Source organism: Aquarana catesbeiana, linkage group LG07 (assembly GCF_042186555.1).
Source record: "Aquarana catesbeiana isolate 2022-GZ linkage group LG07, ASM4218655v1, whole genome shotgun sequence".
Taxonomy (NCBI): Eukaryota; Metazoa; Chordata; class Amphibia; order Anura; family Ranidae; genus Aquarana; species Aquarana catesbeiana.
The window spans coordinates 336,171,509-336,190,063 of NC_133330.1; the positions used below are offsets into that span (position 1 = coordinate 336,171,509).

The 18,555-nt window shown below is 43.4% G+C and overlaps 1 protein-coding gene across 1 annotated transcript in view; it reads left to right on the forward strand.

Moving 5' to 3' along the window:
* Positions 1–16,991, forward strand: part of CFAP57 (cilia and flagella associated protein 57) — a 72,603-nt gene extending 55,612 nt beyond the window's left edge. The window contains exons 18-23 of the mRNA XM_073593896.1: positions 776–919; positions 7,609–7,725; positions 11,839–11,973; positions 13,591–13,734; positions 13,820–13,955; positions 16,752–16,991. Of these exons, the coding sequence (XP_073449997.1) occupies positions 776–919; positions 7,609–7,725; positions 11,839–11,973; positions 13,591–13,734; positions 13,820–13,955; positions 16,752–16,939 (864 nt within the window). The 3' untranslated portion in view covers positions 16,940–16,991. The remainder of the gene's footprint in view (positions 1–775; positions 920–7,608; positions 7,726–11,838; positions 11,974–13,590; positions 13,735–13,819; positions 13,956–16,751) is intronic.
* The last annotated feature ends 1,564 nt before the right edge of the window (positions 16,992–18,555 follow it).

Genomic DNA, 18,555 nt, shown 5'->3' on the forward strand with positions numbered 1-18,555 from the left:
ACTCCGTGAGATGTTCAAAGCTTGAGATTTTTTTTATAACCTAACCCTGCTTTATACTTCTCCACAACTTTATCCCTGACCTGTCTGGTGTGTTCCTTGGCCTTAATGATGCTGTTTGTTCACTAAGGTTCTCTAACAAACCTCTGAGGGCATCACAGAACAGCTGTATTTATACTGAGATTAAATTATACACAGGTGGACTCTATTTACTAATTAGGTGACTTCTGAAGGCAATTGGTTCCACTAAATTTTAGTTAGGGGTATCAGAGTAAAGGGGGCTGAATACAAATGTACCCCACACTTTTCACATATTTATTTGTAAAAAAAATTTGAAAACCATTTATCATTTTCCTTCCACTTCACAATTATGAGCCACTTTGTGTTGGTCTATCACATAAAATCCCAATAAAATACATTTATGTTTTTGGTTGTAACATGACAAAATGTGGAACATTTCAAGGGGTGTGAATACTTTTTCAAGGCACTGTAGATGCATTTTGACTAGGCGGATTCTTGTTCAAATTTTAAAAAAATGCACCGCTAATTGTAAAATAAATCTATAGAGCTGAGAGGCTGTCATAGGAAGGTAGACAAATATGAAGGTTCATCCTGACTGTCCTCAGTCATCCCGGACTCTGCACCCGCAGCAAAAAGGCGTCTACTACAAAGGCTTCCCTATGGGGACCCCCCCGTGCTGGGACCACCTCTGATCACTGCTAATTGTGTTACCTGACTATCATGGCTGACATCCCCTCTCCCCTTGTCTGTAATCCAGGAGAAGAGAATCTATGACCTGAAGAAGAAGAATCAGGAACTGGAGAAGTTCAAATTTGTTCTCGATTACAAAATCAAGGAGCTGAAGAAACAAATTGAACCCAGAGAGAATGAAATTAAAGAGATGAAGGAGCAGATTCAGGAGGTGATACATCTTTCTGGCCCTCTTACAAACACTGCGCAGCATAAACAGCTACCATATTTATTTTCTCTCTTATAAAATACTTCTTTTCACTTTTTGCAACTCAGTGCTGCAGATCACCTGCATCCTCTTTGCAACTAGACATGTGCACTGACAAATAATTTGTTAGTTTTCATTTCATTCGTTTTTTTTTGCTTTATTCAGAAATTCCGAAAATACAGATTTTCAAATTTCCGATTTTTCGAATTTCCAAATTTTCTGAATTTTCAAATTTCCCAATTTCTAATTTTCCAATTCTGAATTTCCGAATTTTTGAATTCCGAATTTTCGGATTTTCGGAATTCGGAAATTCAGAAATTCGAAAATCTGAAAAGAAAGAAAATCAGTAAAATTCTAAATAATAACTACCGGTAACTATTAAATTATTGATATTGGAATTTCCTTTCAAATTTGGCTGTTAGTGAAGGTAACGAATACGAATTTATCCGAATTTACGAATTATCCGAAATAACAAATGCCGCATCTAAACAAATGGAATGGAACAAATTAATAATAAATAATAATAATAAAAAGGTTTTATTATTATTGTCATTTATTATTATTATTAGATCGTTACGTTCCATTCATTTAGATGTGACATTCGTTATTTCAGATAATTTGTAACTTCGGATAAATTCGTATTCGTTACGTTCACTAACAGCCATATTTGAAATTAAATTTCAATACCTATAATATAATATTTATTATTAATTAGTTATTATTTCAGATTTTCGGATTTTCACATTTCCAAATTTTTGAATTTTCGGATTTCCAAGTTCCGAATTTCTAATTTCCGAATTTTCTAATTTCCGAATTTCTAATTTCCGAATTTTCGAATTTCCGAATTTTCGAAATTTCGGAAATTCGGATTTTCGGAAATTGAAAAATTTCGAAATTAACAAATTTGTCAAAATTTGTTAAAAAACGAATTCAGAACTAAACGAATTGCACATGTCTATTTGCAACCCTTTAGTTCTGTGTACATTCACTCCAGCAATGGCTGCATTACATTTCTTAGGGCAGGTTTCCTGAAGGTGACACAGTAGACCATGTCTGCATCATGGGGGAGATTTACTAAAAACATTATCTTTCACAATATAAAAAAAAATTGGGCTAACTTTACTGTTGTCTTATTTTATTCAAAAAAGTGTATTTTTTTCAAACATTCTCTAGGGTGTTAGAAAAAAAAAAGTATAATGCTTGAGGGATCTAAGTAATTTTCTAGCAAAAAAAAACTGTTTTGAACTTGTAAACAGCAAATCTCAAAAAGCGGCTCGGTCCTTAAGTGGTTAATGTTTAGATGCATTTGGAGGACCATCATAATTGCAGATTTTTTCATGTGTGCGAAAATAATTTATGGTGGAAAAGGAGGAAAAGGCTTGCTAACCCTTTCAGATCAAACTTGGGGCCGTTTCACACTGATCAGTTGTTGAGTCAAAGAGAAGCAGAAGAAAAAATGCATGAAAAATGCATCCCTTTAAATCCTATGGAACTCTTCACACCGGTCAGTTGCGTTTCAGTTGCAGTTTTAAAAGTCCTGCTTGCTGCATTTTTGGTGCCCTTTTCAAAACTGCACCAGAAATGTAGCTGTTACGTACCCTGAAGCAGAGCCTGACCTGTAGAGGGAGGCCTCTCATACAGCCCCGGGCTCTGAGACCACTGATGTTGCGACAGTGGGCGCGAGAGCAGGGCGAGGTATGAGTGCCTGTAAGATGTCCGCCAGCTGTGGCAGTGGATAGCATGTGCGTCGCCAGAGATGGCAGACCCTGGATTGGGCAGACAACAGGCAGCAGGAGCTTGACAGGCAGCTGGCGGGTAGCAGGTGCAGAACCAGCAGGGACCAGGTAGCATACACAGCAGGATGGGTGGATAACTGGATACCAGGTCAGCAACAGACTGTCAGATACAGGTATAAATTGCAGGCAGAGAATGGTCAGGCTCAGTGGCGACTGGTGGGTTTTTTTTTGGGGGGGGTGGAGACAGCCAACAACCCCCCCCCCCCCCCGGCGGCCAGCAGAACGGCACCAGCACAAACCCCCCCCCCTTATTCTGGTGGCACGGCACTAGCACCCCCAGCAAACCCCCCCCCCCGCTGTCTGCTGGTCAAACCTCACTCCATCACGATGGAGGGTGGCGGGCTCCGGTGTCCTCCAACGTGAGTGGGGCAGGTGTCTCGATGCTGCTGGGACATGTGATGAGCTCTGGGGGTATTGTGAGAGCTGGATGCGGGAGGTGAGAGCCGCGGTCGGGTCCTTATGAAGTGCGCTGGGCACCCAAGGAGCGGAGCTGATTCAGAGTGCGGCCATCTTCCAGTTCGGTCGCACCGGTCCGGTGCCCTTAAAGCGCAGTTCAGCTTAGAAAATTAAAAATTAAAAGTCAATAGCTACAAATACTGCAGCTGCTGACTTTTAATAGTCGAACACTTACCTGTCCCAGGGTCTAGCGATGCAGGCACACAAAGCCCCGCTCGTCTGCCCCTCCTCTCTGCAGTGCCGGCATTGTCACTGTGGGTGCCCGCGGGCATGCACTGCGCATGCGCGAGCCGCGCAGCGCTCTGTGACTGGTCGGGCAATCATCTGGGACCTGTGACATGTCCTAGATGATTGCCGAGAGGGGGGGAAGAGGTGGTCTTCCTTCTGGCACCGCGGTGCCCCGGGAGGAAGTGGGAGCTGGAACCGTCTAAAAAGAGGGTTTCCTCTCCCCCCCCAAAAAAAATGACATACCAAATGTGGCATGTCAGGGGGTCACCTTCCCTTTAAAGCGGAAGTTCCATTTTTGGGTGGAACTCCGCTTTAAGCGTGGCAGGTTTGGGGAAAGCGGCTCCGGTGTCCTTTCCTGGAGCAGCTTCCGCCATGCGTCTCCTCTCTGCTCCTCCTGGCGCTAGGCATCCAATAGGATCGTCTGACGTTTTGGCCAATCGGAAAATGGGCTTCAGACCCGCTTCCTGATTGATGGGGAAGAGATTTAGTGTGAAATTAGCGATAATTCATTCGTTAGTGTCCCACTAACCAACTGGGTGGGCTTCAGGCGCAGAGCGCACCCTTTTTTGAAGCAGGTGCTTCAAATAAACACCCCCATTGGAATCCATAGTCCGGCGCCCTGATATGTAGATCATGGGTGCGGACGCATGGATGGGGGGGGGGGGGAGGCGGCGCCCGTGCGCCCTCTATGGACGAACCGCAACTGGTCAGGATACAAGCAGAACGTCAGCAACGTAAAATCAGGCAGATGAGCCGAAGGCAGAGCAAATCCAGAGACAGGCCAAGGTCAGGGCAGGTAGCGTTCAAGTGAGGTCAGGGCAACCCGGGTCAATTACAGAAGTTAACACAGATCCAGGAACGCGGGTAACTGTATATAACTGTAGATCAGACAGCACTGGCTAACAGAACTTCTGCACTTTAAATAGTCCCATTGGCGCCAACATTAGCAACGGGCGCACGAGTGCGTGTGTGCATTCGCGCATGTGCATATGCATTCGCAAATGGTTACACACAGGCAAACTGGCAACCACACATCTACGCCTGCGCACCCACGTACGCCTTGAGGCGTCATCTGTACTATGGCTAGTGCCTTCCCGACAGCAGCTCCCTATTGAAAATAGAATGCATGTCAAAAATGCATCAAAAACACACCGCAGTTGCATTTTTGGTGTGTTTTTTTGAGTCACATGTCCATGTTTCACAGGTGCATGCTGGGAGTCAGGCAACTAGAAAAAACACTGGAAACGCGTTAGCTAGAAAAAAAAATATAGTATAAAAAAAAATATATATATATATATATATATATATATATATATATGCGTTTTTTAAGTGTTTTTTAATGGAGCAGTGCGAAAGCAGCCTTACCACCTCCACAGCTCCATTCCCGTCATACACAGCACAAAGACCCCATTATGCTGTAGCTGCCTCTCTGCTCTGACAGGTTTTTTGTATTGCCTGGCCTGTTTAGCACAACAGAGAGGCAGCAAAGGTTTCCTTCCTGAGAATATTCAGGCGGTTGATGAGAAGACAATGTTAGAGAAGTTCTGCTTTTGCCTTTACTCACACCTGCCCCCCCCCCCCCCCCCCATACGTAGCTGGAAACACACAGCTTATCATTTCTGCCTTAAAGTAGAACTAAAGGCAAAACTTTTTTTTTTCATTTTGGATAGAGTATGGGAGGGTTATAACCCCTGTCAGATTTTTTTTTCACCAGCTGCGGAGATTTCCCTTCACTTCCAGTCCCATAGCCAAACAGGAAATGAGCAGAAATCCCTGCAAATCAAGGAAATTCTTGGGGGACCCCCCCCAGGTTACCAGAACTAGTGTCCCCATTGGAAGATTTCCCCCCTGTGACTGTTCTGGAGACAACCCAAAATTTAGGATTTTCTTTTACTTTCACTTTCAATGATAAACAGGACAATTAGAGAGGGTGAATCTCCCAAACGGGGACACAGACAGCAATAAAAACAGACAGGGGTTCTAATCCCTCCCCTCTCTATCCAAAACTAAAACAAAAAAAAAGTTTTGCCTTTAGTTATACTTTTAGACTATAGAAAGGCACACCAGACACGAAAGGCCAAAACAATTCCCATTCATCAGGGCTACATGAAAAATATAACACAATATCATTAAAGTATAATTTTGTACCGAAGTCTGTATATACAGCGGGTAAAATAATACGTCACCATTTTTCTAGGTAAATATATTTCTCAAGGTGGTATTGACATGAAATTTTCACCACATGTCGGTAACAACAAGCCATGCAATCCATACATACAAAGACACCAAAACAAATAAGTTAAGAAATTAAGTTCTGTGTAATAAAATGGAATGACACGGGGAAAAAGTATTGAACATATGAAGAAAGGGAAGTGCAAAACGGCACGGAAAGCCAAGACACCAGCTGAAATCTATCAGTAATTAGAAAGCAATCCTCTTGTCAGTGCAAATTATTATCAGCTGGTTCAGTTTCAACTGATGGCATATAAAAAGGTGTCTTATTACCAAGGTGTCACACAAGAAACATCTCATGATGGGTGAAAGCAAAGAGCTCTCTCAAGACCTTCACAACCTTATTGTTGCAAAACATACTGATGGCATCAGTTACAGAAGGATTTCTAAACGGCTGAATGTTCCAGTGAGCACTGTTGGGGCCATAATCCGGAAGTAGAAAGAACATAATTTCACCATAAACCGGCCACGACCAGGTGCTCCTCGCAAGATTTCTGACAGAGGAGTGGAAAGAATTATCAGAAGGTTTGTCCAAGAGCCAACAAACACTTGCGGAGAGCTTCAGAAAGACCTGGAATTATCAGGTACAATTGGTTCAAAGAAAACAACAAGTAATACACTCACCCCAGATGGCCTGTATGCACGATCACCACGCAAGACTCCATTGCTGAAGAAAAAGCATGTTGAAGCTCGTTTTAAAGTTTGCTGCACAACATTTAGACAAGTCTGTGAAATACGGGGAGAATATATTCTGGTCAGATGAAACCAAGACTGAACTCTTTGGATGCCATAATATTCACCATGTTTAGAGGTCACATGGCACATCACCCCAAAAACACCCCCCCCATAGCAACAGTGAGGTTTGGAGGCGGGAACATCATGGTGGGGGCGGGGCTGATTTTCCGTATACAGTTTTTGCAAACTTCATATCATTGAAGGAAGGATGGATGGAAAAATGAACCAAGACATTTTTGATAAAATTCTGCTGCCATCTACCAGGATGATGAAGATGAAAGGAGGGAGGACATTTCAGAAGGACAATCATCCCAACACACAAAGCCAAAGAAACTCTCAATTGGTTTCAAAGAAAGAAAATAAAGCTGCTAGAATGGCCCAGCCAATCACCTGACTTGAATCCAATAGAAAATCTATGGAAAAAACTAAAGATCAGAGTTCATAGAAGAGACCCACAGAACCTTCAAGATTTGAAGACTGTTTGTGTGGAAGAATGGGCCAAAATCACACCTGAGGAACGCATGCGACTAGTTTCTCCATACAGGAGGCATCTTGAAGCTCTCATTACCAACAAAGGATTTTGTACCAAGTATTAAATACATTTCAGTTGGCGGGTTCAATACTTTTTCCCTGTGTCATTCCATTTTATTACACAGAACTTCATTTCTGAACTTGTTTGTTTTGGTGTCTTTGTATGTATGGATTGTATGGGTTGCTACCGACATGTGGGGAAAATTTCACGTCAATAGCACCTTTACCAATATATTTACCTAGAAAATTGGTGACGTGTTCAATGCTTATTTTACCCGCTGTATATGAAGTATATTTATATTTACAGATATTTATATATATATAGATACAAAATTCTACTTTTTCTGATTGTTTTATATTTGTCTTGTACTGTAACCCTGATAAGGTGGGAATGTTTTAGCCCCTGAAACACATTGGCTGTTTTATGACCCATTTATGCACAATGAAAGTATCTTTGATTCATTTATTAAGGCGCTCCTTTCTGTATTCTTATGGTTTGGGTTACTTTCAATACACATTTTGGGAAGCCTTGCTGTTTGTGGGCCGCCTCTTTAGAGCTGCAGAGTTTGCCTGAAATTTCACCACATGACACTTGACTGCATGAATAATATTTTAAGGCCCAGCGCCTCTTTAATCTGCCTTTATGGAGTTCTATAAACTCTACCTGTCCTACAGATGGAGGCCGAGCTGGAGCGTTTCCACAAGCAGAACACCCAGCTGGACCTCAACATCACAGAGCTGAAACAGAAGCTGAAGGCTACAGACCGGGAGATGCAGAGAGAGCGGCAGAAGGTGAGCCGGTGACCTGGAGCATGATCAACTACATTTACACCTTGCTTTTGCTTGGTGCTTCAACTTTGTTTCAAAAATTATACCCCATATCACTTTAGTGGTGCTTCAAAGTGTCTTCAAAGCCTCCATAGAACTCTATGGCAAGGCTTGCTTGAAGCACCACCAAAGCATAGCTCCCAACTCTCCCTGATTTGGAGCAATGTCCCTCTGTCCCTCTTTCCTCCTCATTTGTCCCTCATTTTGGTCTGATCTATATAGATGTATATAAAATGCACTTTTTATCTTTCAAAAAGTGTTTTCCAGTGCTAAACCTTCCATCTGATTTTTAAATTGCTTCATTTGTAAATTCCAAAAGCCAATATAAAGGAATAGTAGTGGTAAAAAAAAGCACTTGTGGGTTTAACCAATCTTGTTTTTTTGTACAATTCTCCTTTAAGGGGGCGTGGCAAGGGGTGTGTCCTATGCCTGAATACTTTTGCTGATAGGTGTCCCTCATTCCCATCTCAAAAAGTTGGGAGCGTTTATAAGACATACAAGTACAGTTACTGTACAATACAATTCAATACAGGAGGAATCAGAGGGCCCGGCTCATTAGAACTTACAATTTAACAGGGAGGGTCAAGTGATACATAAGGTCATAACTGTGGGGAATGAGCTGATGGACAAAATAAAAGTACAGTGTTTAGGTGGAGGCAGGATAGGAATTGAACATTCATTGAAAGACGCAACACATGGAGTATTTTCTTTCTATAATGCCCCGTACACACGGTCGGACTTTGTTCGGACATTCCGACAACAAAATCCGAGGATTTTTTCCGTCGGATGTTGGCTCAAACTTGTCTTGCATACACACGGTCACACAAAGTTGTCGGAAAATCCGATCGTTCTGAACGCGGTGACGTAAAACACGTACGTCGGGACTATAAACGGGGCAGTGGCCAATAGCTTTCATCTCTTTATTTATTCTGAGCATGCGTGGCACTTTGTCTGTCGGATTTGTGTACACGCGATCGGAATTTCCGACAACGGATTTTGTTGTCGGAAAATTTTATATCCTGCTCTCAAACTTTGTGTGTCGGAAAATCAGATGGAAAAGGTGTGATGGAGCCCACACACGGTTGGAATTTCCGACAACAAGGTCCTATCACACATTTTCCATCGGAAAATCCGACCGTGTGTACGGGGCATTAGTCTTATATACTTTATACTATATACTTTTTATATACTTTTCATCAGGGGCGGACTGACAACTCATGGGGCCCCCCGGCAATAGAAGATTATGGGGCCACCGGGCAATAGGAGAAGATTATGGGGCCGCCGGGCAATAGAAGATTATGGGGCCCCCAGGCAATAGGAGATTATGGGGCCACATAGTATACACACACAGACACACAATATACACACACAGAATACACATACACACACACTGAAAAGGTACTGGAGAGGCGGGACAGCTATAATCTTGGGATTTTTTAAAAAAACACAGATTTTTACATACTGTCCCTGGTTTTATTGAGGCTGGCAACCCTGATGGGGCCCCCTAGTGGCAGTGCCCGAGTGCCCGAATGGTCAGTCCGCCCCTGCATTTCATTTATCATTTTCGGACTTTACATTGGAATTTCACAGTAGATTTTTACTTGTAGTGCAGCACTGAATTACTTTGTTTTTTTTTTTCAGTAGACTGGCTTCTCTGTTTTAGTTTTATTAAACAGAGTAGACAAAACACAAAAAACGATATTTATTGCTGCCCCATGGTGTGCTGCATAGGAAGTTCCTGAGTTCTTTTTTTGCTTCCTGATCTGATTAGATAAAAACACCTTTTATATACAATGATTTTGTCATTCTGTGCAGTTTGACGAGCTTCCTTATTTTGGAGACATGCAAATAATTCAGTAGTCACATGACTAGACGCTACACTGATTGGTTCCCAACCGGTATAACTCCACATCCTTCCACTAATACCATGAACACAACCTAAGAGCAGTGATCTATGGCTGTCAGTAATGAGGGTGGAACTCTAGAATGTAGAACTACTACCTGTAGAAGGTTCAAGTGGATCTTTTTACAGATCTGTATGAATAAATTCCTGACATGTAACAATGTGCCGCAACAGTATCTTGTTAAATAATTTTTATTTTTATAGATTACAATGCATTACAACAAATCAGTATTGTAAGAAAACAAGTATCATGAGATAAAGTCAAAACATACATTAAATCTTCTTGCATAAATAAGAGTTAATAAAATAAAGGTAAGATTGTATTATATTATGATAGATTGTGCCGCAACGGTATCAACCTCTCCACCTTTTATAATTGATAATCAGTCCTTGAGTTCCAATCAGTGACTTTGCCTGAGATGATGTCATCAGTCTGCTGCAGGCAGAAGAAATCATTTCCTCAGTCTCTCCCCCCCCCAGTGATCAAACTGCAACATGATTGATGATGGCTGATCTGTGTCCGATATTTGTGATGGCTGATCTGTGTCAGACATTTGTGAACACACTAAAAGTGATTGTAAGGGGTAATTATTTTTTTTTTTAAATAACCTGCTCTTCTGGGGTCCCCCGGCGGCTCTCGCAGCTCCTCCCCACATCAGATAACCCCCTGGGAGAAGTGCTCTCCCGGGGGATTACCTTGCGGGCACGCTACCGAGTCCAACATCCGGCGTCCATAGAGGCCGAATGGAGGACTCGGCCCCGCCCCCCGGTGCCCGCGTTATTGGATTTGATTGACAGCAGCGGGAGCCAATGGCTGCGCTGCTATCAGTCTATCCAATCAAGAGCCGGGAGCCCGTTGAGAGAGTGACAGAGCGTCCCTGCCGACTGAAAGAAGGGGTTCAGGTAAGTAAAACGGCGGGGGGCTAGGGGGCCGGTGACTGTCAGGTGTTTTTTCACCATAGCCTACCTGACGGTATTCCCGAGTGTGGCTCGGGGTTAAATTTCAGCACCATTAGCGGTAACCCCGAGCCACACTCGGGATTGCATTGCAGGATCCTGGTGCGGTATACTTACCTTGTCCCCAGGATCCTGTAATGCCCCCGCCCCCCTGTGTCCGTGGGCTCCATCCTCCTCCCGAAGCCTCTCTGTGCCAGGCTCCTTTCCCTGCGAGCGTCGCGACGCACGGGGGCGGAGCCTGGCGGCAAATCCAAATAACTGAAAAATCATAACACATACAGTACTGTAATCTTACAGATTACAGTACTGTATGAAATAATTTCACATCCCCTTTTGTCCTCAAAGCTTTGTCCAGTGTCCTTCATGCAGTTTTATGTGATATATACTGTTCTTTCTGCCTGGAAACTGGAGATTGTCCATAGCAACCAAAAAGTGTCCCTTTACGTCAAAAGTGGTTTTAGACCAGCTAGAAAACAGCAATAGTAAATTAGAATCACTTGCAGAATTGAGCGATAGTGAATCGTGGGGAAATTTATTTTATTATTATTATTTTTTTTAATTATTTATATTTATTATATTATAATTTATGATTTTGTGTTTCAAACGTCATCATACCCGGGATATCTACTAGACTCTTGGTGGACAGATTTAGGTGTGTTATTGCTAAGAATTACAGGCCTACAATATAAAACGCCAAATTTCTATTGAAAATAATTGTACCGCTTTGAGACGCAAAAATCTGAAATAATTATACTGCCAGGAAACACAAACCTTTACAACCCCTTTAAGAACCGCAAGGGAATAGATGCAGAACTGCACCTTTCTCCCTCACTACTAATGCATGACGTAGAACCCCCCCCCCCCTCTCCAGGTGCCCGTGATCATTTGTTAGCACAACCAAGAACCGCACCAGGATTTACATGGTTGGGTCATCTCTGAGTTGGCATCTCAGTCCAGGAAGTAGATGGTGACCCAGGATGATGCCTGAACAAAGAAGTCTTTGTCCTTCTGGAAAGAAAAGAAGATGAAGAAATTGTCAGGAGGAGTCCTGTGATATCTGTCAGAGGGAATAAATACCTGGAAGGGTTACACTGACACATAGAATGAAAACACATCACTTAGAATGAAAGACATATCTGATGACAGGTCCATTTTAAGGCCCGCTCGTTGGTGACGATCTGTTCTCTGGTAGTAATGGGCTGTTTCTATACCTTCAGGTTCGTGACGTCGAAGCCGAAGTGAAACGCTTCAAGACGGATCTGCATAACTGCGTTGGATTTATTCAAGAACCTAAAAAGCTGAAGGACAGCATCCGGGAGCTGTACACCAAATATGTACAGGAGAGCGACGCAGTGAGTCTATATGTGCTTTTCAATGTCCTCACCACCATCACAAATCAGAAACAGAAATGGTGGTCATGGCACTTGTTAGAGCAAAAATGGACAATGAAGTTTTGGGAGTTTGCCGAGGTGAGGGACTGACCTCCATATCTCACAGGCTGCAGTAGAGAGATTTTCTTCTCTGCAGTTTGTGTTACCACCCCTCTGCATTATGGGCAGAGGCAGTGTGTCCATTAAGGGTGCACGGGCGCCACCCCCTCTCTGCAGCCACCCCCTCTATGTAAAATGGATAGATTCATGCATTGCATGAATCTATCCATGGCCGCTGTAGACACCCCCTATTCAGGCGTCCGGCCCCTTTTTGGATGCCAGGCTCCTGAATTCTAGCGGCGGGGGGATGTTTTTGAAGCACCTAATTAGAGCCATAGGCTCTAATAGGCTTAAAAAAAGATGAACTGCGAGCGCAAAGCATTGCGCTCGCAGTTCACCCAGGTGTATTAGCAAAGCAAATGATTATTTGCTCTGCTAACACTGAACCGCCTCTCAGCCAATCAGGAGGCGTGGATCTAATACCCGTCACCTGATTGGCTGAAGGCACAGGCGCCCTGATTGGGCGCCTAACGTAAAGGAAGAACAGGAGGACAGCGAGCCACAGAGGACTGTCCCACAGCTTGCCGACTTCACCCATCACCGGTATGGGGTAAGTAGGTGCCAGTCAGACGGTGAGTGGGGGGGGGGGGGGGGGTCACAGAGGCTGCATATGATGGACACAGAGGCTGCATATGATGGGCACAGAGGCTACATATGATGGGCACAGAAGCTACATATGATGGGCACAGAGGCTACATATGATGGACACAGAGGCTACATATGATGGACACAGAGGCTACATATGATGGGCACAGAGGCTGCATATGATGGGCACAGAGGCTACATATGATGGGCACAAGCTGCGTATGATAGGCACAGAGGCTCAAGGCTCAAAGAAGCACAGATGCTGGTACCTTGGTAGCAGGTGATTTCCCAGGTCAGAGACATTGTCATGGTGAACCGGGGTCATACACAGTGAGGTAGCAGTGTGGTCAGGAAGCAGGCTGAGGTCAGTACCAGGGAAGCAGGCAGAACAAGCCTCAGTAGCAGGCTGAGGTCAGTACCAGGGAAGCAGGCAGAACAAGCTCCAGTTGCAGGCTGAGGTCAGTACCAGGGAAGCAGGCAGAACAAGCTCCAGTTGCAGGCTGAGGTCAGTACCAGGGAAGCAGGCAGAACAAGCCCCAGTAGCAGGCTGAGGTCAGTACCAGCTTAAAAACATTTCTATGGATTTAAATGACTTTTTTGCCAATGCAGGCTCCCTTCTACCCTGTTCACAGTTCTGGGTAAAGGTTCTTTAGCACACAAGGCAAAAAGGAACAAGTGCATTCCTTTCCACCCATGAGTAGTGAACTATTTTATCAGGATAATCACAGGTCCAGCCCTTTTTGCATTCCACTGCACTCCTGCTGAACCACCCAAGGTGGCCACCTCTTCTGCCTACCCTGTATGGCTATTTGGGTGCCAATTCAGTAGATACAATTTTGGCTGTGGCAATCTCTATCAAGGTACTTAATCTCTCCCCGAATTGTGTCCACGCAGGCAGAGATTGTGGGTATAGATGCCGACATTCAGCGGGAGTACGCCCGCCAGCGGGAGCACCTGGAGCGCAGCTTGAGCACATTACAGAAGAAGCTTGCAAAAGACACAGAGATCCATCGAGTGGACAATGTTCGCATCATGCAGGTAAAGTTGCCACCATCGCCACTGTAGATTGTAAATGCTCCTCACACAGAAAGATGAATTAAATGGCCACTTTTATTGTCTGCAGGAAAACGTCACACTCATTAAGGAAATTAATGAATTACGTCGGGAGCTAAAAGTTAGTCGCACAAAGGTGCATGAGCTGGAGGTGGCTCTCGGGCTGGACCGGAAAAATCGGAAGAGCAGCCTTACAGACTCCAAAGGTAGTGACCTTTCTTTTATATCATATGACAATAATGGACAAGCATGGTCAGGCCAGAGGTAATGGACCACCTCATCTGCTTCGGATAGCATCATCCACTGAGAAGTCGGGTGGTGTCCCTCTATCCTTATCAGTACTAAGTAATTGGGAGAAGCTGAGAGGCTGCACTGAGATCTGTGTTTGTAGAGGTTGACCAATTTTTGATCCAACATTTCCTATTACAAGGGATTCTATAAAAGTGATGGGTTGAAAAACGACAATTGCATATCAAGTTCCATCTTAAAACAAACCTATTGCTTTTTCCTGAACTGAAGTTCCTCTGTGTTTTCTTTCTGCCGGAGTGGTTGGCAGTCCATGTCCTCTTCTTTCTGTGGCAGGGTTGGCGGTCCTTATACTTTTATTTTGGTGGCGGTGGTAAACAATCCTTTTACTTCCCTTCCTGCACCGATGGTGGGCAGACTTTTTCCTTCTCTTCCTGTGACAGTGGTGGATGACCCTTTTCTTTACTTGCAGCAATGGGTGGTCCTATTTCTTTCGGTGATGATGGTGCATGGTCCTTTACTTTTTATTTCTGCAGCATTGGTGGATGGTACTTTTTCTTTCTTTTCTGCAGGTGCGATAAGCAGTTCTTTTTTTTCTTTTCTTCCTTCAGCGGTGGTGCTTGGTCCTCCTTCCTTTTCTTCTTGCAGTGGTGGTGCGCAGTCCTCTTTGTATTATTCCTGCAGCGGTGGTGTATCATCCTCTTCCTTTTCTTCCTGCAGCAGTGGTGTACCTTCCTCTTCCTTTTTTTCCTGCTGTTGTGGTGCATGATGCTTTTCCTTTTTTTCCATTTGCAGTGGTGCACAGTCCCTTTCCTTTCAGTCCTTCAGTGGCAGTGAGTGATCCTTTTCCTCCTGTGGCATTGATGGATGGTCCTTTTCTTTCATTTCTGCAGCAGTGGTTATTGGTGGTCCTTTTCCTTTCATTCCTACAGCGGTTGTGCACGGTCCTTTTCTTTTATTTCCTGCAGCGGTGGTGCAGGGTCCTTTTGCTTTCAATCCTGCAGCGGTTGTGCACGGTCCTTTTCCTTTCATTCCTGCAGCGGTTGTGCATGGTCCTTTTCCTTTCATTCCTGCAGCGGTTGTGCATGGTCCTTTTCCTTTCATTCCTGCAGTGGTTGTGCACGGTCCTTTTCCTTTCATTCCTGCAGTGGTGGTGCATGTTTTTTTCCTTTCATTCCTGCAATGATGGTGCATGGCCCTTTTTTTTATAATTCCTGCAGCGGTGGTGCATGGTCTTTTTCCTTTTTTTTCTGCAGCGGTGGTGCATGGCCCTTTTCCTTTCATTCCTGCAACGGTGGTGCATGGCCCTTTTCCTTTCATTCCTGCAGCAGCTGTGCATGGTCCTTTTTCCTTTCATTCCTGCAGCAGCTGTGCATGGTCCTTTTTCCTTTCATTCCTGCAGCGATGGTGCATGGTCTTTTCCTTTCATTCCTGCAGCGGTTGTGCATGGTCCTTTTCCTTTCATTCCTGCAGTGGTTGTGCACGGTCCTTTTCCTTTCATTCCTGCAGTGGTGGTGCATGTTTTTTTCCTTTCATTCTTGCAATGATGGTGCATGGCCCTTTTTTTTATAATTCCTGCAGCGGTGGTGCATGGTCTTTTTCCTTTTTTTTCTGCAGCGGTGGTGCATGGCCCTTTTCCTTTCATTCCTGCAACGGTGGTGCATGGCCCTTTTCCTTTCATTCCTGCAGCAGCTGTGCATGGTCCTTTTTCCTTTCATTCCTGCAGCAGCTGTGCATGGTCCTTTTTCCTTTCATTCCTGCAGCGATGGTGCATGGTCTTTTCCTTTCATTCCTGCAGTGGTTGTGCACGGTCCTTTTCCTTTCATTCCTGCAGTGGTGGTGCATGTTTTTTTCCTTTCATTCCTGCAATGATGGTGCATGGCCCTTTTTTTTATAATTCCTGCAGCGGTGGTGCATGGTCTTTTTCCTTTTTTTTCTGCAGCGGTGGTGCATGGCCCTTTTCCTTTCATTCCTGCAACGATGGTGCATGGTCCTTTTTCTTTAATTCCTGCAGCAGTGGTGCATGGTCTTTTTCCTTTCATTCCTGCAATGATGGTGTATGGTCCTTTTTCTTTATTTCCTGCAGCGGTTGTGCATGATCTTTTCCTTTCTTTCCTACTGCAGGAACGGGTGATTCTTTTCCTTTTCTCCCTGCGGTAGCGGTGGGTGGTCTTTATACATATTCCTGCAGCTGGTGTGGGTGATCTTTTCCTTTTATTCTTGTGGCAATGGTGTGCAGCTCCTAATGATGCACAGAACAGAACTCATGTTGTGACGTGGTTGTTGTGCTCTTCATCGTTCTCCTGTGAGCCGGAGAAGGGGGGGGGGGGGGATAGTCCTTGACTCACTGGGCTCACAGGTATTTGGGTGAGTTACACTGGGCATTATTCAACTCAGAAGAAGCAAGGACTGGAGGAAGATGCACAGTACAGCACTGGTTTGTGAAAATGATGAGTACTGGTTTGGGACCTAATTCTACTTTAAAGCTGAGCTCCAGGAAGGCTAAAACTCCCGCTTTAGAGAGGGACTGCACCTGCACTGCAACTGTTAAATGGGTATTAAACCCAAAAGCAAACATTTATTCTATTATATTATAGTTTACCAATTCTTAGATGTGACGGCGGCATTAGTGTTCTTTTTAGGCTTTCTTTCCTTTATTTTCATCTTGTGATTTGGCCAGCAAGTCTGTTGTTTTTCAAAAGAACAGAGAATCTGAAATGGCTATAGAATTTAACGTACTGTGTTTTCCCACTTAGCGACATCTGTTGGCGGCCACCATTCTGCAGGGGTCCTACGTCTAAACATGGAAGAAGAGACGGCGAGAATTATTGAGATGCAAAAACTGGAGATCAAACGTTTGCGAGATTTAATCCAATCACAGGATCTCACTGCGGTGATCCGACCCCCGTCAGTGGGCAGATTACCGTCATTGACAGCCTCCTGAGATCAAGCAGACATTTTCGAATTGTACACTTAATAAAATAACACACAGCGTATCTACATATGTCTCTGTATTTCTTAGTATTTGTGTATACAAAAATAAATACATGAATATATATAAATATATATTTATAATAAGTGAGTACACCCCTCACATTTCTGTAAATATCTTATTCTATCTTTTCATGTGACAACACTGAAGAAATGACACTTTGCTACAATGTAAAGTAGTGAGTGTACAGCTTGTATAACAGTGTAAATTTGCTGTCCCCTCAAAATAACTCAACACACAGCCATTAATATCTAAACCGCTGGCAACAAAAGTCAGTACACCCCCAAGTGAAAATCTCCAAATTGCGCCCAAAGTGTCAATATTTTGTGTGGCCACCATTATTTTCCAGCACTGCCTTAACCCTCTTGGTCATGGAGTTCACCAGAGCTTCACAGGTTGTCACTGGAGTCCTCTTCCCCTCCTCCATGATGACATCACAGAGCTGGTGGATGTTGGAGACCTTGCGCTCCTCCACCTTCTGTTTGAGGATGCCCCACAGATGCTCAATATTATTATTATTGACAGATAATGTAGATAGGCGGCCGACTGTGAAATTGTGCCACATCCAAATTTTAAAACTATACAGAAAAAAGGGGTTCCCCTAATGGTGGACTTTTTAGGCACATATAAAAAAGCGTAGAAGAGTATATAAAGCACAAATATAGTTTATTAAATATAGAAACAATAAAAATATGACAATAATGTGGCAGCTATTATTAGGAATGTGAATCAAGCAGTTTTACATTGGTGTGTGTATACAGTGTTTAAAGCGGTACTCTTGCACCCGACGCGTTTCGGAGTTAATTTGCCTCCTTCCTCAAGGGTGGGTGTGAGTTAGAAATAGTTCTATATTAGAAGAAAAAATATATGTTGAGAGAGCAATAGTAAGCGTATAAGTATACATATACGTAAAAACATTACATAGTATTCTTTTCATGTCTTTTTCACTTACATTAACACTGTATTAGCTGACTTGGCATTCCATGAAACTTTAAATTAAAAACAGCGACAGTGACATGGTCTGTCTACCCAGTATATTCTTGATTCCAAGGGAGAATATTTATTTGCATGTTGAGAATGGAATTCCTCTATAGGTAACGATGAGATTTCTATCAAAGTAAAAAATGTATGTATATGATGTTCTCTTCAAAAAAGGGGAAGAGAAGGCCCATGAGGGGCGTAAAAAAGATAGAAACTTGAGGCTCCACTGAGGCCGGAGGGCATGTCCTGCAAGAAAGATGTAATATTGAAAGTGTATAGTAGAAGATCCTTTTGGTTGTTAAGTATAGAAATTTATGAATTGATATGATGTTAAAGAAAAACTATCATATAAGATTTAACTCATACCTGGAGGTGGCTCAGTAGATGGCGTTTAAAGATGTGTGGTAGGTAGATAAAAATAGCGATAAACAAAAAAATAGAGGTTCAATTAATTGAATAATTGAATCCTAGATATATGTTTCTCAAAGCAAGGGATTTATAAAAAGAGTAATAAAGATACTGCAAAACTGTGGCATCCAAGTAAAATTACTCTACTTATTAGGGACTAGTTGATATGTAAGGGATAT